We start from the raw sequence: 25,764 nt of genomic DNA, 5'->3' as shown, positions 1-25,764 counted from the left end.
GTGGAAGCTCTCTGGCAGCTTTCAGGTGCAGGCAAAAGTCAGACAGTGGTGCCCAGTGCCTGATGTCCCCTATCCTGTTCCTTCTGGTCATAGACTGGGTCATGGAGACATCTACAGCACAGAAAATGAATGGAATCCATTGAACCCTATGGAAACAACTGGATGACTTTGCTGATGATCTAGCTTTCCTGACTCTTACCCACAAGTAGATGCAGGATAAAGACCAAAAGGCCTGGCAGCCACATCTGCAAAAGTTTACCTTGCCATTAATAAAGGGAAAACTAAAGTCCTCAAGATCAACTCAACCTGTATTGACCCAGTCACTCTCAAGGGAAGTCTACTTGAAGAGGTAGAAGCCTTTACCTATCTAGGTACTGTCATTGACGGACGGCATGGCACCAATGCTGATGTTAAGGCGAGGATTGACAAAGCTAGGGCAGCTTTTATTCAGCTCAAGAATATCTGGTGCTCCAAAGAGCACACTAAAATTGGGTTGTTCAACTCCATTGTGAAGTCGGTTCTTCTGTATGGGGCAGTGACAACAAAGAATATCAGCAAGAAAGTTCAGACCTTTATTTACAGCTGCCTAAGAAAAATTCTCTGAATCCACTGGCCCAAAGTCATCAGCAAACCTGATCTATGTCAGAAAACACACCAGCTATCAGCAGAAAAGGAATTAAGGAAAAGAAGTTGAAGATGGATAGGACGCATGCTGTGTTAAGGCAAATACAAACACCACCAGGCAAGCACTAATGTTAAATCCCCAGGAAAAGTGGAAGAGGAACACCTGGCAATATCACCTTGAAGCTGATTTCAAAAAGATGGGCTACATCTGTGGGCAACTTCAAAAACTAGCTCAGAACAGAGGACTCAGGCGAGGTGTGTATCGGTAGCCTATGTTCCAGTAGGGGTGATGGGCTTAATTAAGTAAGTGCAAAGGATAAGTCAAAAGTACTTACCTTACTAATTCCAGCTCTTAAGATGCCTCGACAGCACACGTTTGCTGTAGTGTGTGCCGTCTACAAAATATGTTGTAGCTTTGCTGCTCCAACAGTCAACAGTGACTCTAAAATTTTCAAGCTCAAACATCAAGAAGGACAAGACTCTGTGCACATGGAATCATCACTACCTGCATGCTACAGTCATGATGCACATTATCCTGATCTGGAAATATGTATCAACAGGTCTTCTATTGTCCCTGTGTCCCATTCGTAGAACTTGCTCAACGCTACCATGGGAGTCTTTTCACTGACATCTTTAGTTCAAGCAAGTGACCCCAGCGGAGTCTTGTCATGGCAGTCAGAAATTACTTTTGGCCTTTCTAGAAGCATATAAATCCCAGAAAGTGAATAAATAAAGAGAAGTTACCACTCACAAAATTTTCCAGAGCTGCTTCAACAGCCCAATATGATTGCCACAGGTCCATTCTACCCCACATGAAATACTGGATGCTGTTCATTATTGTGATTCTAGGAATGAGAGCTCACTATTATTTACTGTCATGGCATCATTATACAACTCTCAGGAGAAGCTGAGATAGGTTCTGTCTACCAATTGCTGATTGAAGCTAGCCTTTCTCTTTCAAAGAGATGTGTTTTATGGCTATAATGGTGATTTTGAAGTTGTGACATCTTTATGGATGCCAGGGCTAAACATGAATTGGAGCAGTGCCAAGATTTTCCTCATGAGGAGAATGCATGCCCCGTACTTGCAGGGAATCCTCTAGACATGTGTGTTTATTTGTTAATTCTTCTGGATAAGGGCATCTCGAACAAGGTAAGCATTTATTGTCTATACTTAATCGTCATTGAGTAGGTGGTGCTTACATGTCACCTTGAACCACTGTTGTTCCACAGTGCTGCTGGTTAGTGAATTTGAAAATTAGGACCAGGAACAATGAAGGAAAGGAATATATTTCATAGTCAGCAGTTAACCTGGTTTTCCCAAATGTCTCTGTTTTCCTTTCTGGTGGTAATCCAGCAAAGTGTGAAGGTTAATCTTGAAGGCAGAATACAAGGTTAATGGCAGGATTATTAGCAATGTGGAGGAACAGCAGGATCTTGGGATCCATGTTCATGGATCCTTTAAAGTTGCCACACAAGGTGATAGGGTGATTAAGAAGGTGTATGATATGCTGGCTTACATTAATTGTAAAACTGAGTTCAAGAGCCGTGAAGTAACGTTGCTGCTCTATAAAACTCTGGTTAGATCACACTTGGTGTACTGTGTTCAATTCTGATCACCTCATTATAGGAAGGATGTGGAAGCTTTAGAGAGGGTGGAGAGAAAATTTACCAGGATTTGCCTCTCCAGTGCCAAATCTGTTCACAATACTCAAGGTGAGGTCTCACCAGTGTCTTCTAAAGCCTCAGCATCACATCCCTACTCTTGTACTCTAGACCTCTTGAAATGAATGCTAACATTGCATTTGCCTTCCTTACCACTGACTCAACCTACGAGTTAACCTTTAGGGTGTTCTGCGTAAGGACTCCCAAGTCCCTTTGCATCTCAGATTTTGGATTTTCTCCCCATTTAGAAAATAGTCTGTACATTTATTTCTACCACAAAAGTGCATGACCATGCATTTTCCAATATTTTATTTTGTTTGCCACTTTCCTGCCCATTCTTTAATCTGTTTTAAGTCCTTCTGCACCCTACCTGTTGCCTCAACACTACCTGCCCCTCCACCAATCTTCGTATCATCTGCAAACTTGGCAACAAAATTTCCATCATCTAAATCATTTATATACAGCATATATAACCTACCTAGCTAGGCTTCTTCACTTGTGGCTTACCTTTTCTCTACTGGTTCCATCTGTTCCCACATATCACCTACCAGCTTCTGTCTCTATCCTCCCCTCTCCATTCTTGTACTTGGCTCTATCTGTCTATTTTTTCTTTTACTTTATACTTCCTATTATCTGCCAGCCACTGTCTCAACAAATGCACCCCCATCCACACCCCCTCCAGGCTTCATTCGCACATCAGCCCCTCCCCACATCTGTTTCAAGCTATCACAAACCAACCTCTGCCTAACCTCTCCCTTTCACTACTACATTATATACTGGCATTCTTTCCTTTGCACTCTTAGTCCTGATGTAGGACCTTGACCAAAAATGTCGAGAATCACTGAGGTTTTCCATCTGTTTATTTTTTTTACAATTTATGCTGTTCATTCTGTGAGAAACTAGAGGCATATTGTGTAAGGATCAGAAATATACTGCTCAGAAAGGTCTGTATTATCACACTATCAGGAGTAGGAAGTTGTTATATATCCAGCATTGGTTTTCAATGGCCAGTGTTACAGTAAATGATTCAGAGGTGCTCCATTCACAGATCATAGTCTCTTGATTCAAATCAATTTTTTGATGTTTATTACAATCACTAACCCTTTGCTCAGTGTGCACTTTGCACTTGCCATTCATGTCAAGTGAATAGATCTGTCCAATCACGTGCTGAGTATCCAGACACATAGAAGAAATCTGAATCATGCCTCTCCCATCTTTTCCTTCCTGCCAGGCCAGCCATTTTTTTTTTGTTGCTCTACATTGGGGTGTAAGGAGGTGATAGTGCTCAATTGAATGTCTGTACACTACCCCATACTAAAGACTAATCAAATCAATTAGCATGCTGAAAATAATTCAAAACCATTGCAATGTGTGGTCTAATTATGAGCCTATGACTGTAATGGAGGAGCATAACGAGGATACTGCAATATTTATCAGTGATGCTTGTAAACAAAAGTGGAGCTTAGAAAAATTTATCTGGCAGAGGCTATGGACTGAACATTGATGTTTAACTTCTCTAATCTGCTTTATTTCCTAGTTTGTTCCTTGCTTTATCATGAGTAAAAAGCACAGGTCATAAGTTACATTTTTTCCCACTAATTTATGTCTGTAACCAGTTTCCCAGTGGTTGCTAATCAACCAGGAAATAATTACCAGATTGATCTAATGTGCACAAAAAGGTTTATCCATGCAAATGCTTACCAAATTAAATTTAAAATGTAACATGAGACCTGTTTCTCAGATATCCTCCTTGGATCACTGGTAGCAGTGGTAGGATTTCAGCCCCTACTTTGGAGAGACGATCACCTTGCATCTGCAGACTAGTGAGGAAACTAAGGGAGCACTCCATTGACAGAGGTTTTAATTTCCTGCTGAGGACTAATTTAAGACTTTTTTTGGTTAGACATAAAAGATGTATTGATGCTATTAAAAGTAGACAAAGTAAACTTCAATTCTGGTTGCTTTATTTCATTGCTTATTGTTGGATATTCCAATGCAAATTTTAGCTATCATCTTGCTGTACTCTCTTGTTAGTTTCTTTTAGTAAGTGCATTTTCAGGCCTTACAGGGAACCCTGCTTCAATGGTTATCAAGGATTCACTATATGTCCTTTGTTGAAATCGAGACTTGTAGTGAAGTCTTATAGCATTAATTGTTGCAATTATACTCAGTATTTGTAAATTCAGTGTTACAGTTCATTCATATATTCAGATCTTAATGTGAAGAATAAATGCCTTTCTATCTTCAAACATGTTAAGTAGTGCCTGAATTTAACCTCAGCAAAACAAGTCAAAGAACAATGACTGGTTAGTTGTGGAATGGTACTTAACTTACAAAGTATTTTAAATTTCTGAATATATGTTCCACATCCACCAATTAAATTTTGCTTCATATTTTCAGAATAAATATTAAAATTCAACTTGTATTGTACTATTAAAATCAAGATGAGATGAACTTGCTGATAATTTATATTGCATCAAAGACCATTCATAAATTGAGAAGTTCTCTGGCTGTAGTTCAGTTTATAGTGTGTATTTCACAGCACATTATTTTAGTAAAATATTCACAAAAGTGCCAATTGAAGATCATATTTGAAGTGTTATTAAAGGTTTAAGCTCTATTCTTAAAGATATAACATACATTTATAAGGGCTGGGTATGTTATTGAATCTTTATCTTCTAATTATATTTTAAGACCAGTTTACATGGAATTGTCAGAAATCAAACCTCTTTGAAAGCTAGAATCTGTCACTAGATTGAGTTAACGTTTATCAATGACTTCAATGTTGCAGGTCAGCTGGATAAGGCTGCTGAGCATTATGAGATATTCCATCAACTCACTACAGGGAAGACGTGGCAAGATGAGAATTGCTGTCTCCACTTTGCACATGCATGTAAAAATCTCTGGAGGATTTACACATCACTGGCAGACAAAAAGCTTGAAAATGAACAATACAAAGAGGCAAAAAGATTTCTTGGAAAAGCTTATGACATTGCCAAAGAAGGTGCGTGCAAGATAACATTTTTAGATTCCATGTTTTATATGGTAACCTTCTCACTGCAGAAGTTAGAAAATCACAGTGCATATACTTAGGTGAATACAAAAAAATATGGAAAAATGCATCTGAGAAATTGAAGCAACCAGATTGATTTTAAAAGTGAATTTTCAAAACAAATTATTCTTGTAGGTTTCCCTATGAAATTAACCTTTTGTTGAAACTAGAAAACCTTACAGCATATAAATGAAAATTCTTCAGGTGCTGCACATCTTCCAAAGGCTCTGAGGGAAGAGATATCCTCTATTATTAGCTGAAGCAGAGGGTCTACTCTGCTTGAACTTTCTGTCTATGGCCACATTCTGGATACCCTTCCCAATTTAAAACAGGTGATTTATTTAATGTATTTTAAATGATGTTGCTGCTAGTTTTATGGTCCCCAAATTTTGATACTTGATCCTGATCTCTGACCTTTTCCTTTGCAAACCCTGTTTCCAATCCCCATAACTTTCCCATCCTGATCAGCAGTCCTTGTGTACACCAACCCAGCATCCCTCCTGTCACCAAGGAGTGTGTGCAATCTTCCTCGGCTGCCAATAAATCTTTTACTAAGGCCCATTCAGTCTACACCCTCCAGATCCTAATCACAATTTTTTCATCCTGACCTGATCTAACCCCAGCCTCTAAAACCATAAACCATCTGCTGATAGGCAGCTACATTTTCTACAACCAACCTTGCAGTCCCTATCTTCATGACCTCCTGCTGCAGTTCATGATGAACAAAATTATGCCATTATGGGTTTCAGTATCTGTAAGTATGTGACTGTTAAGGCCAAAGGATAATATGGATAGATTTTATAACCAGTCTCAAAGCTTCCGTAGTCAGTTATTATGAGTTTTGTCATTGAGTAAGGTAAGCTTCTTTGTTTAGTGCTACTGCTTTTTCTTAGATCCTCAAAAGTACAACATCCCTTCTGAATTACAATGTTAAAGACAACATACTGTTGATGTAAATATTTTTGAGCCAATTGAAGTTATGGTAGTTTGAAATTCATCTGTAAAAAGATATTCACAAGCATAGCATGGTTATTTTCAATACTTAAAGTGCAAAAATAATTTCATTTAGTGGAATGGAATACAGTTGTAAAATTTTCCAGGTCAAGTTATGCCTAACTGGAATTTGGATTTCACATAGTCCTTTTAGCAAGAGAAATAACAAAACAGGGATTGTTTTCAGCAAAAGTTATTTGTTATAGAAATGTAAAACATGAAAACAGGATTAACGCACATGTATCCTCAAACTTGTTCTGCCATTCAATAACTTTATGACCGAATGCCAACAGGTACATTATCAACTTTCCTGCCTGAATCCCAAAGGAATCTTAGCTTCCCAGGACAGGAAATTTCAAATCCACACAGGATGGAGAATAACAAATTTAGAAGTTCTCCTCGTTTCAGTTTTAATTGACCTATTAATGATTTGCAGCCAGTTGTTGGCTCTTCATAACTGCAGATATCCTCCTTTCTAATGGTACTTGGGACAGTGAGTACCTGCTGGTCTTCTTTATTGGCCAAAGCTGCTTTTCTGATTTTGTAACTGTTCATGAGGTACTATTTTATTTTATGTCTCTTTATGTTGAAACTGATGTTCCATGCATTAGCTCCAACATCTTCCCAACTACTAAAGTCCTGCTAGCTGGCCTGTAATTTCATTTCTTCTACCTACCACCCTTTTCAAAGAAAATTTTCAATTATCCAGTCCTCAGGACCCATTCCAGAATCAAGTGATTCTTGAAAGATCAATACTAATTCCTTCACAATCTCTTCAGCTACCTCTGTCAGAACCCTGAGGTGTACACTTTCTGGTCCAGGTTTCTATCTATGTTTAGACCTTTCAGTTTCCCAAGAAACTTCTCTCTAGCTATGGTAACCTCATGACCCCTGACTCCTGGAACATCTACTGTACTACTAGATACTATGGTAGATGTTCCAAAATACTTATTACCAAAATACTTATTAAGTTTGTCCGCCATTTCTTTGTCCCTCATTCCTCCCTCTCCAAAGTAATTTTCCAGTGGTCTGATATCAACTCTCGTCTCTTTTACTCTTTATCTATCTGAAAAATCTTTTGATATCCTCTTTTATATAATTAGCTAGCTTACCTTAATATTTCATTTTTTTTCTCTCCTTATGGCATTAAAAATGAGAAGTTATGACCTGTCAATAATAAACTAAATATCATGACTATTTTCTTGAGTGATTCTGTTGAAAGTAATTTGTGGTGGTCCTTTCAGCTGTGTACTATTACTTCTGTCAGTTTTTAGAATCCAGAAGAGGTTCATGATGGGAATCAGCAGAAATCAAAACATTTCAGATCAATTGATCTTAATGTTCCTTGAATTGAAGAGGGTAAAGTGGAGATGTCCAATAAGAAAGCTTTTGACAAGATCCTGTGTGGTAGATTAGTCCAGACGATTAAGACACAGGGACCTGAGGTTTATTGGCAAATCTTGTCTTACATTGGTGTGGAGATAATAGGCAGAGAATAGTAGAAGAATGGGTACTTTTCTGACTGGTGGTCTGTAAAAACTGGTACATTGCATGGAATAGAGATGGGAACTTTGTTATTTGTAATAGGATCGTTTAGATGAGAATTTAGGTGGCGGGGATAGATAGTAAGTTTACTGACAATATTTTGGGAGATAAACTTCTGGCAGAACATACAGAATGAACAGCAAGGATCTGAGGAACATTAATTTATAGTGAGCCCTTGGGGTGCAGGGGTATAGATCTTTGGAAATGGTGACACAGAGGTATAGGGTTGTGAAAAAGGCATTTGGTATGCTTGCCTTCATGTGCCAATAGCTTTAGGAGTTAGGATGTCATGTTGCAGATGTAGAAAACATTAGTTAGATTTCACTTAGAGTATCCTAGACACCCCACTATAGGAAAGGTGTGGTAACACAAGGGAGAATGCAGACAAGATTCACCAGGATACTACCTAGTGTGAGAACAACAACTGGAGCCTCAATGAGGACAAGTCAAAAGAGATCACTGTAGACTTCAAGAAGGTGCAGGTTGACTACTCTCCATTTTTTATATCAATGGCTCTGCCATAGAGATAGTGAAGAACACAAAGTTCCTTGGTGTGCTCATAATGGATGATCTAACCTGGATCTCTAACACTTGCTCATTAGTCAAGAAGACTCAGCAGTGTCTACACTTTCTGAGGAGACTGAGGCATGCAAGACTCACTGCTCCCATTCTAACAACTTTCCACGGGAGCACCATTGAGAGTGTTCTGCCTGGCTACATCACTGTGTGCTATGGAAACTGCAAGGCATTGGATGGCAAGACCCTACAGAGGACAGTAAACACTGCCAAAAGGATCACTGGGATCTCCCTCCCCCTTATTTGTGATATTTACCAGGAGCATTATATATGAAGGGTCCAAAGAATTGTTGAGGATCCCTACCATCCATCCCACAATCTTTTTGACCAGCTACCATTAGGAAGGAGGTACAAAGGCATCAGAACTAGGACTGTCAGACTGGGTAACAACTTCTTCCCTCAGGCTGTAAAACTACCAAATACCTTGCTTCCAAGGTAGCTGCTGTCCTACTGTTTACCAATGCTGTGCACTACATGGACTTTGAATAATATTTTGTTAACTTGTTTTGTTTTATGTGCTATGTGTAATGTTTTGTGGTGTGTGGTGGTCCAGGGGAACATTGGTTTCATTTGGTTCTATATATGTACCATCAGATAACAATAAACATGAACTTGATGGAAGGATGTAGTTAAAAGGAGAGAATGGATTGGCTGAATTTGTTCTTACTGGTACATAGGAGGCTGAAGGGTGACCTTATAAAGTTTTATAAAATTTATGAAGCATTCAGATAGGATTGATAGTTAGAATTGGGTTGGCTCTCATTGTAGCAATACAGGAGACCCCAGACCAATAAGTCAGCATGGGAGTAGGACGGGGAATTAAAGTGGCAGGCAATGGAAAGCTCAGGGTTGCCCCTGCAGACATCATAATCATCCATTCTATATGTGGTTTCACAATGTTCACCACATTGTGAACACTGAATGCAGTACATCAGATGAGAAGAAGTGTAAGTGAATTGTGCCTCACCTGGATAGACTGCCCTTGAATAGTGAGGAAAGGGTGAAAGGACAAATGATGCATTTCTAGCGGTTTCAAGGTGATGTTCTGTGGTGGGGGGTTGATGTTAATGCAAACAGAAAAGTAGGCTGGGGAATAGACCTCTGCAAAATGTTAGAAGGGGAAGAGAGGGGAAGTTGTGGCTGGTGGTGTAATCTCTTTGAAGTTAGTAGAAATAGTGGAGAATGAATGTGGAGACTGGTAAAGTGGAATGAGAGAGACAAGAACTCTATTCTTATTTTTTTCTCAGAAGAGAGCATGTGAGAGCAGAGGCACAAGAAGTTGGTGGGATATTGTCAAGAGCTATGATAACAATGGTAGAGGCGAGTCCTGATTCAGAAAGAAGGAAGACATTTCAGTGGCACCTGCATGGCAAGTATCATCATTAGATCATATACAATGGAGACACAGAATACAGTCTTTACTGGATGCATGATGGGACAAAGAATAATCAAGATAGCTGTGGGAATCAGTAGTTTAGCAATGGTTATTGGTATCTAGCCTAACTCCCGAGATGCATAGAAAGCCAGGAAAGGAAGCAAAGAGTCGGAGATTGACTGTGAAGGTGACAGCAAAGTAGGAATTGGAAATAAAGTAGTGAAATTCTGTATGAGTACAGAAGGCAGCATGAGTGCAGTCATTGATGTACCTGAAACAAAGTTGAGAGAGTGGACCTCATTGTTCCAAGTATCCCACAGAAAAAAAAACACAGCATAACCTGGACCCACACAAGTGCCCAGAGCTACAGTTTTATCTGGAGAATGTGAGTGGAGTTAAAGGATAAATTATTTAATATGAAAATCGGTTCGATCAGGTGAATAAGTGTGTTAGTGGAGTGAAAGTAGTTGGTCCTCTGCTCAAGGAAGAAGTGGCGAACATCCTGAAAAGAGGTAGAGGTGTAAAGCGATTGATGTTAAAGATGAGCCTGTGCATCTAGGGAAGGTTATTTAGGAAGGTTCGATCGTTAGGTATTAATATTGAAGTAGTAAAATGGATTCAACAGTGGCTGGATGGGAGATGCCAGAGAGTAGTGGTGGATAACTGTTTGTCAGGTTGGAGGCCGGTGTCTAGTGTTGTTCCTCAGGGATCTGTACTGGGTCCAATGTTGTTTGTCATATACATTAATGATCTGGATGATGGGGTGGTAAATTGGATTAGCAAGTATGCAGATGATACAAAGATAGGTGGCGTTGTGGATAATGAAGTAGGTTTTCAAAGCTTGCAGAGAGATTTAGGCCAGTTAGAGGAGTGGGCTGAAAGATGGCAGATGGAGTTTAATGCTGATAAGTGTGAGGTGCTACATTTTGGTAGGAATAATCAAAATAGGACATACATGGTAAATGGAAGGGCATTGAAGAATGCAGTAGAACAGAGTGATCTAGGAATAATGGTGCATAGTTCCCTGAAGCTGGAATCTCATGTGGATAGGGTGGTGAAGGGTATAAATCAGAGCATTGAGTATAGGAGTTGGGATGTAATGTTAAAATTATACAAGACATTGGTGGGGCTGAATTTGGAGTATTGTGTACAGTTCTGGTCACCGAATTATAGGAAAGATGTCAACAAAATAGAGTACAGCGAAGATTTACTAGAATGTTACCTGGGTTTCAGCACCTAAGTTACAGAGAAAGGTTGAACAAGTTAGGTCTTTATTCTTTGGAGCATAGAAGGTTGAGGGGGTACTTGATAAAGGTATTTAAAATTATGAGGGGGATAGATAGAGTTGACGTGGATAGGCTTTTTCCTTTGAGAGTAGGGGAGATTCAAACAAGAGGACGTGTTGAGAGTTAGGGGGCAAAAGTTTAGGGGTAACACGAGGGGGAATTTCTTTATTTAGAGATCGGTAGCTGCGTGGAACAAGCTTCCAGTAGAAGTGGTAGAGGAAGGTTCGGTATTGCTCCAAAATGCTCTCCCACCAAGAGATCTGATGCCTGACCAGGCTCATTTCCCAATACCAGATCAAGTGCAGCCTCTCCTCTAGTTGGCTTATCTACATATTATGTCAGGAAACTCCACCCCACCTAAACCCCTTGCTCTAAGGAGATGCCAACCAATATTAGGAATGTTAAGATCTCCCATTACAACAACCCTATTATTATTGCACCATTCCAGAGTCTGCCTCACTATCTGCTCCTGGCACACTCAGCAGCCATTCCTGCCCCTGAGTCATCTAAGTCTCTGTAATGACCTCAACATCATAGTTCCACATATTGATCCACACTCTAGGTTCATCCACCTTGTTTATAATACTCCTTGTACTAAAATAGACATATCTCAAGCCATCAGACTGAGTGCATCTTTGCTCGATCATCTGCTTATCTTTCCTCACAAACTCCCTACAAGTTGTTTCTACTTGTGCGCCAACTACCCCATCCTCAGACTCTTCACTTTGGTTCACAGCCTCTTGCAAATCTAGTTTAAACACTCCCTAATAGCATTAGCAAACCTCCCTGCCAGCATATCAGAATCAGGTTTATTATCACCGTCATGTGTCGTGAAATTTGTCGACATTGCAGCAGCAGTTCAATGCAATACATAATATAGAAGAAGAAGAAATAAAATAATAAATGAGTAAATCAATCACAGTATATGTATATTGAATAGATTAAAAATCATGCAAAAAACAGAAATAATATATATTTTAGAAGTGAGGTAGTGTTCACAGGTTCAACATCCACCTAGGAATCGGATGGCAGAGGGGAAGAGGCTGTTCTTGAATTGCTGAGTGCATGCCCCCAGGCTTCTGTACCTCCTACCCGATAGTAACAGTGAGAAAAGGGCACGCCCTGGGTGCTGGAGGTCTTTAATAATGGGTGCTGCCTTTCTGAGACACTGCTCCTTGAAGATGTCCCTTGTAGGCTAGTACCCAAGACGAAGCCAACAAAATCTATAACCCACGGCACCTTCTTCCAGTCCTGTGCAGTAGCCACCCACCCCCCTGAATACCAGACAGTGATGCAGCCTGTCAGGGTGCTCTCCATGGTACATCCACAGAAGCTTTTCAGTGTATTTATTGACATACCAAATCTCTTCAGACTCCTGATGAAGTATAGTTGTTGTCTTGTCTTCTTTATAACTGCATCAATATATTCAGACGAGGTTAGGTCCTCGGAGATCTTGACACTCAGGAACTTGAAACTGCTCACTCTCTCCACTTCTGATCCCTCTATGAGGATTGGTATGTGTTCCTTTGTCTTACCCTTTCTTAAGTCCACAATCAGCTCTTTCATCTTACTGGCATTGAGTGCAAGTTTGTTGCTGCGACACCACTCCACTAGTTGGCATATCTTGCTCCTGTATGCCCTCTCGTCTCCATCTGAGATTCTACCAACAATGGTTGTATCGTCAGCAAATCTGTAGATGGTATTTGAGCTATGCCTAGCCACACAGTCATTGGTATAGAGAGAGCAGAGCAATGGGCTAAGCACACACCACTGAGGTGCACCAGTGTTGATTGCCAGCGAGGAGGAGAGGTTATCACCAATCCGCACAGATCGTGGTCTTCCAGTTAGGAAGTCGATCCAATTGCAGAGGGAGGTACAGAGACCCAGGTTCTGTAACATGTCAATCAGAATTGTGGGAATAATGGTATTAGATGCTGAGCTAGTCGATGAACAACATCCTGACATTGGTGTTTGTGTTTTCCAGGTTGTCCAAGGCCATGTAAAGAGCCTCTGAGATTGATCTGCCGTTGACCTATTGTGGTGATAGGCAAATTGCAATGGGTCCAGGTCCTTGCTGAGGCAGGAGTTCAGTCTAGACATGACTACCTCTCAGAGCATTTCATCACTGTAGATGTGAGTGTTACCGGGTGATGGTCATTAGGGCAGCTCACCTTATTCTTCTTGGGCACTGGTATAATTGTTGCCTTTTTGAAAGAAGTGAGAACTTCCACCTGTAGCAGTGAGAGGTTGAAAATGTCTTTGCATTATCCCACTAGTTGGTTGGCAATCCCTCACATTCAAATACAACCCGTCCTTTAAACTGAGCCTATTGGGCCTGAACACCTCCCTCTGCAACTGGATCCTAGACTTCCTGACTGGGAGACCTTAGTCAGTCCAGATCAGGAGCAGCATCTCCAACACCATCACACTGAGCACGGGGCTCCGTGCTCAGTCCACTGCTGTTCACTCTGCTGACCCACGACTGTGCTGCAACACACAGCTTGAACCATATCATCAAGTTCGCTGATGACACGACCGTGGTGGGTCTCATCAGCAAGAACGACAAGTCAGCTTACAGAGAGGAGGTGCAGCCGCTAATGGACTGGTGCAGAGCCGACAACCTGTCTCTAAATGTGAACAAAACAAAAGAGATGGTTGTTGACTTCAGGAGGGCACGGAGCGACCACTCCCTGCTGAACATCGATGGCTCCTCAGTAGAGATCGTAAAGAGCACCAAATTTCTTGGTGTTCACCTGAAGGAGAATATCACTTGGTCCCTCAACACCAGCTACATAGCAAAGAAAACCCAGCAGTGTCTCTACTTTTTGTGAAGGCTGAGGAAATTCCATCTCCCACCCCCATCCTCATCACATTCTACAGGGGTTGTATTGAGAGCATCCTGAGCAGCTGCATCACTGCCTGGTTCAGAAATTGCATCATCTTGGATCGCAAGACCCTGCAGCGGATAGTGAGGTCAGCTGAGAAGATCATCGGGGTCTCTCTTCCCACCATCACGGACATTTACACTACACGCTACATCCGCAAAGGAAACAGCATTATGAAGCCACAGGTCCAGACTCAGTGCCAGAGCCAAGGCCACTGTTGCTTCACTCAGTTAAGTTGTCACCCACAACAGTACTCAAAATGGACTACTTATTGTTAATGGGGATGCCGACAGGTGTGCTCTCCACTACCTGATGCTCTCCCTCCCTGTCCTGATAATCACCCACTTATTTGACTCCTGTGGCATCAATTTGGCTACCTGCCTGTAGTTCCTATCGATCTTCCCCTCACTTTCCCAAAAGAGTTGAAGGTCATTGAGCTGCAGCTCTAGTTCCCTAACTCTAAGGAGCTGCAGCTTGATGCACCTGGGGCAGATGTAACCATCCGGGAGGCTGGAAGTCTCCCAGATATCCCACATCTGACACCCAGAACAGAAAACTGGCCTTGCAGTCATACCCACTATTTTTAAGTTAGAAGAAAAAAGAGATATGAAAGTAACTCACCTCCTTACTTCATTGAAGCGCTGATGTGCCAAAGCCTTACTACTCTGACTCACACTACTCCAACGACAGCTCCACTGGGCAGTGTCTCCATTTTATTCTGGAACCTTCTCAGTTGCCTTGTGCAATGACGAGCTTCTGCATCTGTGCACTTCTCAATCGAATCTCCTGCTGAAAGAAACACCTCACTTTTTAAATCTTCTCAACAGCCTTGCATGATGACAAGCTACTGTGTCTGTGCACTTCTCCCAATCGAATCTCTCACTGAAAGAAACTCCTTGCTTTTTAAATTCTCTGAACGATCTTGTGCAATGATAGCTACTGGTTTTGCACACTTCTCCCGAATGAATTGGAAGAACTGCAGGTTTCTACCTAACCCTATCACCCAGCATTTGGTCCATCGTCCTCTATACCTAAGCAATTCATGTGCTTATTCAGACACTTTTTACATGCTATCAGTGATCCAGCTTCAGCCACTGTCTCAGGTCGTGCATTCCAGATACTTCCCACTCTCTGGTTGAAGAAGCTCCCCTTCTTATCTCCTCTAAATATCATCCCTTGCCCTAAAACTATGTCCTCTATTTTTATCTACCTGTGATATGAGAAAATAATTTCTTTCAGTCTGTGTCTTATTTTCTACTCCTCATAATTTTATGTACCTTAATAAAATTATTTACGGTGAACAGACTCAGCTTCTCCATTTTCTCCTCATAATTAAGCTGCTCCATCCCAATCAACAGCCTGGTGAATCTCCTCTACACGCTGTCCAGCATTATCAAATACTTCCTATAGCACAGTAATCAGAACTGCACTCAGGAAACCAGCTGAAGTCTGACCAAGCTTATATAAAGTTGGGTCATTACTTCTGTAATTCTACATTCAGTGTTCCAACTTACAGAGGCCAGTATCCCACATGTCTTCCTAACTACATTATCTGTCCTTTGCGGACACTTTCAATTACCTATGGACTGGTATTTCAAGCTCCTTCTGTTCCTCAGTACTCCCTAAGGACCCAACATTCATGATGTATTCTTAGCTTCAATAGTGTCCCCAAAATACAAAAGCTCATATTTGTCTGGATAAAGTCCATCTGCCACTTTTCAACCAATTTCACTTCAACATAGCAATATCTCTCTGCAGCCTGTCCATTTCCACACCATCAACAACTGTGCTAACTTTTGTGTCATCTACAATCTTACAGGTTTAGCCTCTTACATCCACATCAAAATCATTAACATATATTACAAACAACAATGGTTTAAGTAGTGATCCTTGTGTGACACCACTAGTCCCAGGCACACAATCACAAAATCAACCTTCTACCATCAGCAGTTTTGGATCCAGTTGCCAACTTGTCCTGGATCCAATCATAAATGTGAAACCTTGTCAAAGTCCTTACTAACGTCCAGGTAAATCACAACTCCTGCACAGATCTTACTGATCTACTTTGTTACATCTTCAAAACATTTGATCAAATCGGCCAGAAAGTATCAGCCCTTGAGAAAGCTGTGTTGGATGTTTTGGATTAGTGCTTGCCTTTCCAAGTGATGTTCATCTCTCTCAGTATTTCTTCCAGTGTCTTCTCTAACACTGCTGTTAAGCTCACAGGTTGATAGTTACTAGTTTTTTTCCTTTCTGCCTTTCTTGAAAAGGGGGCCACATTTGCTCTCCTCCATTCATGTGGTAACTCACATGTCTGGCAAAAAGTACCAGCAATCTCTCCCTTTGCCTTCTGTTGCAGCCTGCAATATGTGTCAATTGGCTCTGTGGACCTTTCAGCCTGGTAAAGCATTGAGTGCCTCCTTTTTATTTATGAAGACTTGCATTAGTCTTTCACCTAAATATTCATTTAGAACCTCACTATACCTTCTTCCTTCATACATAGATAGCCCATGTTGACCCTGATGGGCCTCATAGTTCCCTGGTTACTCTTTTGTCCTTAATATATTTAAGGAATGCCTTTGGATTTACCTTAATTCTGTCTGCTAGTGACTTTTTATGACCCCTATTAACCTTCCTAATTTCCTTTTCAAGTGCCTTCCAACATTTCTTGTACTGTTGACAGATCTACCCCATCATAACTTCCTATCCTTGTTATATGCTTCCTTTTTTTCCTCTTTCTCCAACCCCTGACATCCATTCAGGGTTCTCTATACATGTTACCTAATGTGTTCAGCCTGACACTTGCATGTTAGACTTGAGCTCTTGCTATTTCTCCTTTGAGTGCTTCCTACAGTGCTGGTGTACTGGTGTACCTCTTATTTAAGAATAAGGGGTAGGCCATTTAGAATGGAGTTCAGGAAAAACTTTTTCACCCAGAGATTTGTGGATCTATGGAATACTCTGCCTCAGAAGGCAGTGGAGGCCAATTCTCTGGATGCTTTCAAGAAAGAGTTAGAGCTCTAAAGATAGTGGAGTCAAGGGATATGGGGAGAAGGCAGGATTGTGGATGATCAGGCATGATCACATTGAATGGCGGTGCTAGCTTGAAGGGCCAAATGGCCTACTCCTGCACCTATTGTCTATTGGTGTAGTAAGTGCTTAAGTTTGTATATACTACGTCAATTGCTCACTGAACCAGAAACCACTTATTAATTATGGTGGAGTTAGAGAACATGACCATACAGGAATAGTTTACTATGCTAATTTTTCTTCATTATCTACCATTTTACTTGACAGTTCTTAATTTTCTCCTGGAATTTCATCATATGAAGTGCTTAAGAAAATTTCTGCAACTAGAATGCTGAACTGGATGATTTTTGTTTCTTCTTACATTAGATTATATGTATTTAAATTGAAGTGTGTTATCAATATTGAGGTCAAAGCTTGGGTAGTAAGCTGCAGTTGGGGGATGTGATTGTGAGATAGTCAGTCAATGACATCACCTCTTGTTTGAATAAACTCAGGAGAGTATAGGCCCAGAATGTTTATTCTCTCTTCATATAATGCCATTTTAGTTAAACTGTATTGGATTCTGCTGTAAGCATATTCTTTTTTCAGTAAAGAAACTAGACCCTGTACACAATATTCCAGGTATAGTCCTACTAGAGTTTAATATAGCTATAGTAACACACATACTGTTATAGCCAAATCCTTGTTGAGTTTAAAGGGAGCACTGAACCTAGGCCTTGGGGAGTTGAGAAGGAAATACATGAACTAGAGTCTTCTTGAGCTGAAAGGGAGCATGGATATCAGGGCCCTAGTGATTTGAAATTAAATGAAATGTGGGAACCTTGACAGTGAGTTGAAAGGGAGCACCGGGAACTGAGTCAATTGTGAATTGAAAAGAAGTATGGGAACCAGGTCCCCAGTGTGTTGAAAATGAGCATTGGAACCTGGACCCCTTTTGAGGTGAAAGGAGACACGGGAACCAGGAATCTAGTGAGATAAAAGGAAGTTTGGGAATAGGGTCTCCTTTGATTTTCAAAGGATCACAGTAAACTTCACCTGTTGAGCTAAGTGCAGAGCCATCGGCATATTTGAATCACAAGTTAGTTTGATCCATAGTTTCATTGCAAATTATCAGCCTTACTGTATATTCAGCTGTATGGTAAGAAACCTAATAATTGCCTGGCTGGCTATATTTCTGGGAGTAATTCTTCATTCCAGTTGGCTTAAAAGTGCATGAATTCAAATAAGTTGTAGAAGATGTATATTAACACATGTGAATAAAGATTTTGGTACAATATGTTATGTCTTGAAAATTAACTGCAACAAGGAAATGAGTATTCCATTAGTGCTGATGAAAAATCAGATATTAAATTTACCTAAAAGTAATTAGCTTCCAAAAGACTCTCTGTGCAAATATAATTACGGCACATGTTCAGAGGAAGATGATGGTGAACCAAATAATCAGATTTTGGCTCTGGACCATTTAATGATTTGGCCACTTCAAACAGAGCTCCATTCTGTATTTGTTTTTTTTTTCTGACCATTTCCTCTGATACATCCGATGGAGAAAAATAAAACAAAGAAAATCCACTGTTCTTAAGATAGTATATCCAAATTTCTGTCTAAGTGGAGATAAGATTGGGTAGGGTGGCAAACAGAAGAATGATGAAGGTGTTGCATAATAGAGTGTTACACCAGAAGCTGCATGTCTTACAATGGGAGAAATTATGGAGTGAAAGTAGGATTATGGAGTGTATGCAGAGGGCAGATCTCAAAGCAGTGATCAAGATAGCTGGCAAGGCATTTTCACTACAAAATGAATCTTCTCAGATTTTCGCAAGTTATACTTCACCTGCTAACTTCTTTCCCATTTACTTAACTTATCTATATATCCTTTGCTGCCTCTTTGTTTTCCTCACAACTTACCATCCCAATTTTTTTGGCCCTTCATCCAGGGTGTCAATTCACATTATGAATAGTTGAGGCCCAAGCACTAAAATCACATCAGTCCCTGTTTCCCCGTCTAAAAAATACTGATGAAGGAACAGCAATATCACAAAGGTGCCAGAAAAAGGCAACAATATCATGAAGGATCCTATCCTCCCTGCTTATGGACCGTTTGTCCAACTCCCATCAGGGAAGAGACTACGCAGCAGTCATGCCAGGATCAAAAATAGTCATTTTCTCCAGGCCATCAGGGTGATTAGCACTTCTGCCCATTAACCCACCCCTGCAATCCCACCACCACCACTATGTACACATCAGCCACTCCTGTCTGCAGCCTCTTGGCACCCTTTATGACCCCATGCATTGCCATTTTACTCTCATACTCCACACTTCATACCGACATGGACATGGTCAATGTTGTCTGTTTTCATAAGTCCTGCTGCTACCTAGAAGAGTGCCTCTTGTCGGGAGTCACTGTGTCACTTTATCATTTCCTGTCAGAGTTGCTCCTGCATCTAGTGTCAATTTATATACATACAATCAGTCAACGTTTATAAGTTAAACTTATGTACACTCACAAATTGCTGGGAAACTCAGCAGGTCAGGCAGCACCTGTGGAAAAGAGAATAGTTGGCGTTTAGAGCCAAGACCCTTCATCAGGACTGGAGAAAAAGAAGATAAGGATTAGAGTAAGAAGGTGGGGGAGGGGAAGAGGAAACACAAGGTGGTTAAGTGAAACCTGCAGGGGGAGGGTTGAAGTAAAGAGCTGGGAAGTTGTTTGTTGAAAGGGATACAGGGCTGGAGAAGGGGAAATCTGATAGGAGGGGACAGAAGGCTTTGGAAGAAAGAAAAGTGGGAGGAGCACCAGAGAGAGTTGATGGGCAGGTAAGGAAATAAGGTGAAAGAGGGAAATAGGAATGGGGAAAAGTGAAGGAGGGGTGGGGACATTACTGTAAGTTTGAGAAATCGATGTTCATGCCATCAGGTTGGAGACTACCCCGACCCAATATAATGTGTTGCTCCTCCATCCCGAGTTAGGCCTCACTGTGGAAGTAGAGGAGGCTATGAACTGAAATGTTGGGATGGGAATGAGAAGTGGAATTAAAATGGATGGCCGCAGGGAGATCCTGCTTTTTCTGGCGGATGAAACGTAGATGCTCAGTGAAGCAGTCTCCCAATCTACATCGGGTCTCACCGATATACAGGAGGCCATACTGGATACAGTAGGTGACCCCAACAGACTCACAGGTGAAGTGTTGCCTCACCTGGGAGGACTGTTTGGGCCCTGAATGGTAGTGAGGAAGGAGGTGTAGGGGCATGTAGGGGAGATGTAGCACCTGTTTTGCTTGCAAGGATAAGTGCCAGGAGTGGGATCCTGTTTGAAATGGTGTAAGTTGCAAAGAATTATGTGCTGAATTCAGAGGGTAATAGAGTGGTAGGTGAGGAAAAGAGGAACCCTATCTCTGGTGGGGTGGCTGGAGGATAGGGTGAGGGCAGGCATGTGCAAAATGGAAGACATTCAGTTGAAGACAGTGTTGATGGTAAAAGAAGGGAAGCAGCTTTCTTTGAAGAAGGACATCTCCTTAGTTCTGGAATGAAAGTCGCATCCTGAGAGCATCTGCGGTGGAGACTGGGCAATTGAGAGAGGTATTTGGCGTTTTACAAGTAATGGTAGGAAGATGTACAGTCCAGGTAGCTGTGAAAGTCAGGGGGTTTGTAGAACATATCAGTAGATAAGCTGACTCCAGAGAGAGGCAGAGAGATTGAAAAAAGGGAGGAAGGTGTCAGAAATGGACCAGGTAAATTTGAGGGCAGGATGGAAGTTGGAGGCAAAGTTGATGAAGTCGACACGCTCTACATGGGTGCAGGAAGCAGTCATCAATGTAGCATTGGAAAAGTTGTGGAGTTTAGCCTTGGAACACAGACTGTTCCACGTAGCTGACAAAAAGGCAGGCATAACTGGGACTCGCGAAAGTGCCTATGGTTACACCTTTTGTGTGAAGGAAGTGGGAGGAGCTGAAAGAAATTTATTGAGAGTAAGAACCATTCCTGGCAGACGGAGGAGAGAGGTGATAGAGGGGAACTGGTTGCATCTGGTGTTCAGAAAGAAACGGAGGGCTTTGAGGCCTTCCTGATGGAGGATGGATGTGTGTAAGGACTGGACGTCCATAGTGAAGATAGGATGATTGGGGCCACAGAACTTCAAATAATTGAAAATATCAAGAGTGTGTGAAGTATCATGGATGTGGGTAGGAAGGGACTGAGCCAAGGGGTATAAAATTGAATCAAGGTATGCAGATATAAGTTTGCTGGAGCAAGAACAAGCAGAAACAATGGGTCTACCTGGACAGACAGGTTTGTGGATCTTGAGTAGGAAGTAGATACAGAAGGTACAGGATGAGGAAACTATGAGGCTGATGATAGTAGATGGGAGATCCCTGGATTTAATAAGATTGGTGATGGTGTGGTAGTCAGATTCTGTTCGAGGGGTAAGTAAGAGAAGGTGTCTGAGGGCTGTCACCTGGCCTCAGCAAGGCAGAGGTCAGTCTGCCAGACTATCACTGCATTCCCCCTTATCGGCAGGTTTGATGGTGAGATTGGGATTAGTGCAGAGAGAGTGGAGAGCATGAAATATAACAACTGTCTTGCCTTATTTATAGCTGCATCAATATGTTGCATCCAGGTTAGGTCCTCAGAGATGTTGACACCAGGAACTTAAAATTGCTCACTCTCTCCACTTATGGTTCCTCTATGAGGATTGGTTTGAGTTCCCTCATTTTACTCTTCCTAAAATCCACAAATAGCTCTTTGATCTTGCTGACGTTTACTGCAATGTGGTTGCTGCAACACCACTCAGCTAACTGGTATATCTCGTCCTGTATGCCCTTTCATCACCATCTGGTTAAGAGCATCCAGCTAATTAAGACTAATGGCTCGTGTTGAGACTATAGTCACAATGTTGCAGTGTTCTCTGAGCTTGGCAATTAACTTTCAGACATTTCATCACCAGTCAAGGTGACATCCTCAGTGCACAGTTGTTGGTGTTTTTCTCTGGTAATGGTTGCATTTATATAGGCCCCCGTTCACTTGCCTCAGTCCTGATTGGCTACCCCTTCAGTTGAGCTTTGAATTCTATTGGCTCATATTTCTTTGGCACTTAGGGGTTCTTAGGCGGTGTCTATTTCAATATGCTTGTTTACGGAGTTATCAGAGGAGAACTAGGCTTCTAAAAATTCTTGTGCCTGCTTTGTATTTGCCTGCACCAGAACTTCCACTGTGTGTCCTCCTCAGTCTTCATGTATCGGCAACAGTGGATCATGTCTCTGTATCATCAGTTTATTTTCCTGTAAGCAAGTTGAGAGTTTACTGTCTGGCCAATGTCGTTCTTGTTGCAGTCTCCACAGATGATCCTGTACACCAGATTGCTTTTGTCAGTTATCTTTACTGGTACCCTGGTTCTTGAGACAAGCTTTCTTAAGGTCCCTGTTGGTTTGTGAGTGATTGTGTTGCCATGTGGTTCGAGTAGACGAGCTGTTATTTTTGAGATATTTTTGATGTAGGGCAAGGTTGTGTGTTTCTGTGTGCGTTGAGTAAGCATCTCCTGACCGTCACTAGCAGGGCCATTTTGGCCAAGGCTACACACAGGTGGCGTTTAATCATCCCTAATCCATTGAAAAGAAGCAATCATCCACTACTACCACGGAAACATAAGAGGCTGCAGATGTTGGAATATAATCATTCCAGATAATATGCTGGAGAAACTCAGGAGGCCAAGCAGCATCTATGGAAGGAGAAAAGGATCCTAATGCAGTGTTTCATTGACAGTTCCTTTCCTTCCACTGATGCTGCTTCACCCATTGAGTTCCTATAGCAAATTGTTTGTTGCTCTATGTACTGCCAACCTCCCGGCCTAATTGGGGGGATGGGGGTTGGCAGTAGTTAGAATCTGTAAGCTGAACAAACCAAGCTGGAAAGGTATCACTGAAGAGAAACAAAGATGTTTAATTCATATCGTTGTTATTGAACTTAAGGGTTCCATTATCTTCATTATTTGTCACGTTTGTTTTAATTACATTTTTGTCATTATAACGTCTAACATCTTAAATAGTATGTGCACCAAGAGTGACAATGTGGCCCAGAAGCATACAGTGGCATTTTTGCCATTACACTTGTCACCTTAAACCCTAAATTCAACATTTCTCTATCATTTCAGTCATGTGGAAATGAGCTTCCTGTTGGTTATGTGTCTGTCAATATAATTCACTAGAATATTCAATCATTCCTTTTTCACATCTCCATAGTGTTTCTCGACAGATCCATGCACTAAATAAGTACAGACATTCTGGGTGTAAAGTGCAGGCAACTTACTTTGGTTTCTAATGTAAAAATGCAACACATACTCCAGCTTTAAACAATAATGTTGAAGGGTCTTTCAGAGCACTGGGGCATCTAGTGAATAATTGGAGTAAAGATTATTTCTGATGCCTAGGTTATCATGAAGTTATATAATCATTAGATTGCAGTGCTTCAAAGATAGTGTAGTCTATAATCATTGATCATTCATAAACAGGGTGAAACCCTTCTCCATGTGGAGATTTGTTGTTGTCACAAAAGTGCACATGATAAAATAGAAATCAAAAATTGTCCTTTATCACATGTACATGAGTATAATGCCTTTACATGTAGTAAAGGACAATTTTCAAAATGGTGAAAGAACTCTAGCCACTATAGTAAAAACATAGCAATGATGTTTCAAAAATTTAACAATAAAGTCATTTTAGAGATAATGCCAGCTCATGTGAAGTTCTATATACCCCAGTGAACTAGTTGTGTTGTTTACTTCTTAAGGAGCTTGACTAGTGAGTGTGATTTAGTTCTAATGGGAATAAGATGAAGAGGATGCATGTTACAGAAGACTGCAACTAACCAAAGTGGTTTACTGAAGTACTGTGGAGAGCATTCAGTCCATGATGACAGATGAGAAAAGCTTGTTTAACTCAACAGCTGTTTTTATTGTGACAGTCACAAAAACAGACTGGGTGTTTTGACCCAGAAGGAAAACCCACTCAGTCACATACAGATGGTGGAGGTGTTTATTACACACTCCAGTTACAGTCAGGGTGACCCACAAGCTCAAAAGCAAATAACTATATAACCCAAACTTGAACATCCCACCAAAATCTTACAAAAGCATTTTTAAAACAAGAACAATAAATAGAGCTGGCTACTAGAAATGCTGGGGCAGGCTGTCGGCCACAACACTGCTGGAGCGCTACTCTATGTATTAATCTAATTTCCCCTTGTAGCAGACATTCTAAATGCAAACTAGTTTTGTGTGCCTTTACCGGGAATCACACAGAAATACAGCATCCTACCAGTAATTAAAACATTCGGTGGTCTCATCAAAGGTTCGAAGGTTTATTTTATTGTCAAAGTATGCATGTGCAATACAACTCTGATATTGGCCTTATCTGGATAGCTATGGAACACAGAAAGATCATACATCAACTCCTCCCACATGAAAAAGAAAAAGAAACAAAACTTGCAGACCCAACCCCTCCCTTGCAGAACAAACAGCAACAATAGCAACAAATCTCCAAACCCCTCCTCTACAGAGAAAACAACAATTCTTGCCCCCCTCACTCACAAAAAAAGAACATGGCAGTAACATCTAAAACATATGGGCATATTAGCCATTTCATTATGGAGTTAGTCAGTTTATATTTTACGGGGATATTTCAGCATGAGCGTGGAATCAGTGTCACATCCTGGAAACGTTAAGATCCATTTTTAGGGTGCAACCTAAATATGTTTTAAGCACAAAGTACACTGCTGATGCTGTGGTCAAATCAACATGTACAAACACGCTGGAGGAATTCAGCAGGTCGGGCAGCATCCATGGAAACAAGCAGTCAACATTTTGGGCCGAGACCCTTCTTGACGAAGGATCTCGGCCCGAAACATTGACTGCTCATTTCCACAGATGCTGCCCAACCTGCTGTGTTCCTCCAGCATGTTTGTATGTGCTAAATGTGTTTTGGTTGTTTAGGATAATTAGGACTACATGAACATTCCACAAAAGTTGAAAAGTTGACATTGAATTGAATTAAATTGACTTTATTTCTTACATCCTTCACATACATGAGGAGTAAAAATCTTTATATTACATCTCCACCTGAATGTGCAATATGCAATTTATAGTAATTTGTAATAAATAGCATGTACAACAGGACAGTGATTATAGCATAGAAATACAATTGCATCAGCGTGAATAATCAGTCTCATGGCCTGGTGGAAGAGCCTGTCCCAGGGCCTGTTGGTCCTGGCTTTAATGCTGCTGTACCACTTCCCAGATGGTAGCAGATGGAATAGTTTGTGGTTGGGGTGACTCGGGTGTCCAGTGATTCTTCGGGCCCTTTTTACACACCTGCCTTTGTAAATGTCCTGAATAGTGGGAAGTTCACATTTACAGATGGGCTGGGCTGTCCGCACCACTCTCTGCAGAGTCCTGCGATTGAGGGAAGTACAGTTCCCATACCAGGCAGTGATGCAGCAAGTCAGGATGCTCTCAATTGTGCCCCTGCAGAAAGTCCTTGGGATATGGGGACTCTTGCCAAACTTCTTCAGCCGTCTGAGGTGCAGGGGAGAGCTTTTTTCATCACATAGCCAGCATGTACAGACCACGTGAGATCCTTGGTGATGTGTTTGCTGAGGAACTTAAAGCTGTTCATCCTTTCAAGTCAGATACATTGATGTCAATAGGGTGTAGCCTGTCTCCTTCCTCCTGTAATCCACAACCAGCTCCTTT

The 25,764-nt window shown here is 41.2% G+C and overlaps 1 protein-coding gene across 1 annotated transcript in view; it reads left to right on the top strand.

The window, feature by feature from the left end:
* ttc29 (tetratricopeptide repeat domain 29) overlaps positions 1-25,764 on the top strand; it is a 362,663-nt gene that overhangs the window by 136,039 nt on the left and 200,860 nt on the right. The window contains exon 6 of the mRNA XM_059965001.1: positions 5,080-5,292. Within this exon, the coding sequence (XP_059820984.1) occupies positions 5,080-5,292 (213 nt within the window). The remainder of the gene's footprint in view (positions 1-5,079; positions 5,293-25,764) is intronic.

The sequence above is a fragment of the Hypanus sabinus genome, chromosome 3, assembly GCF_030144855.1.
Source record: "Hypanus sabinus isolate sHypSab1 chromosome 3, sHypSab1.hap1, whole genome shotgun sequence".
Lineage (NCBI taxonomy): Eukaryota > Metazoa > Chordata > Chondrichthyes > Myliobatiformes > Dasyatidae > Hypanus > Hypanus sabinus.
The sequence above is the reverse complement of the archived record's forward strand: the minus strand, read 5'-3'. Positions and strand labels throughout refer to the sequence as shown.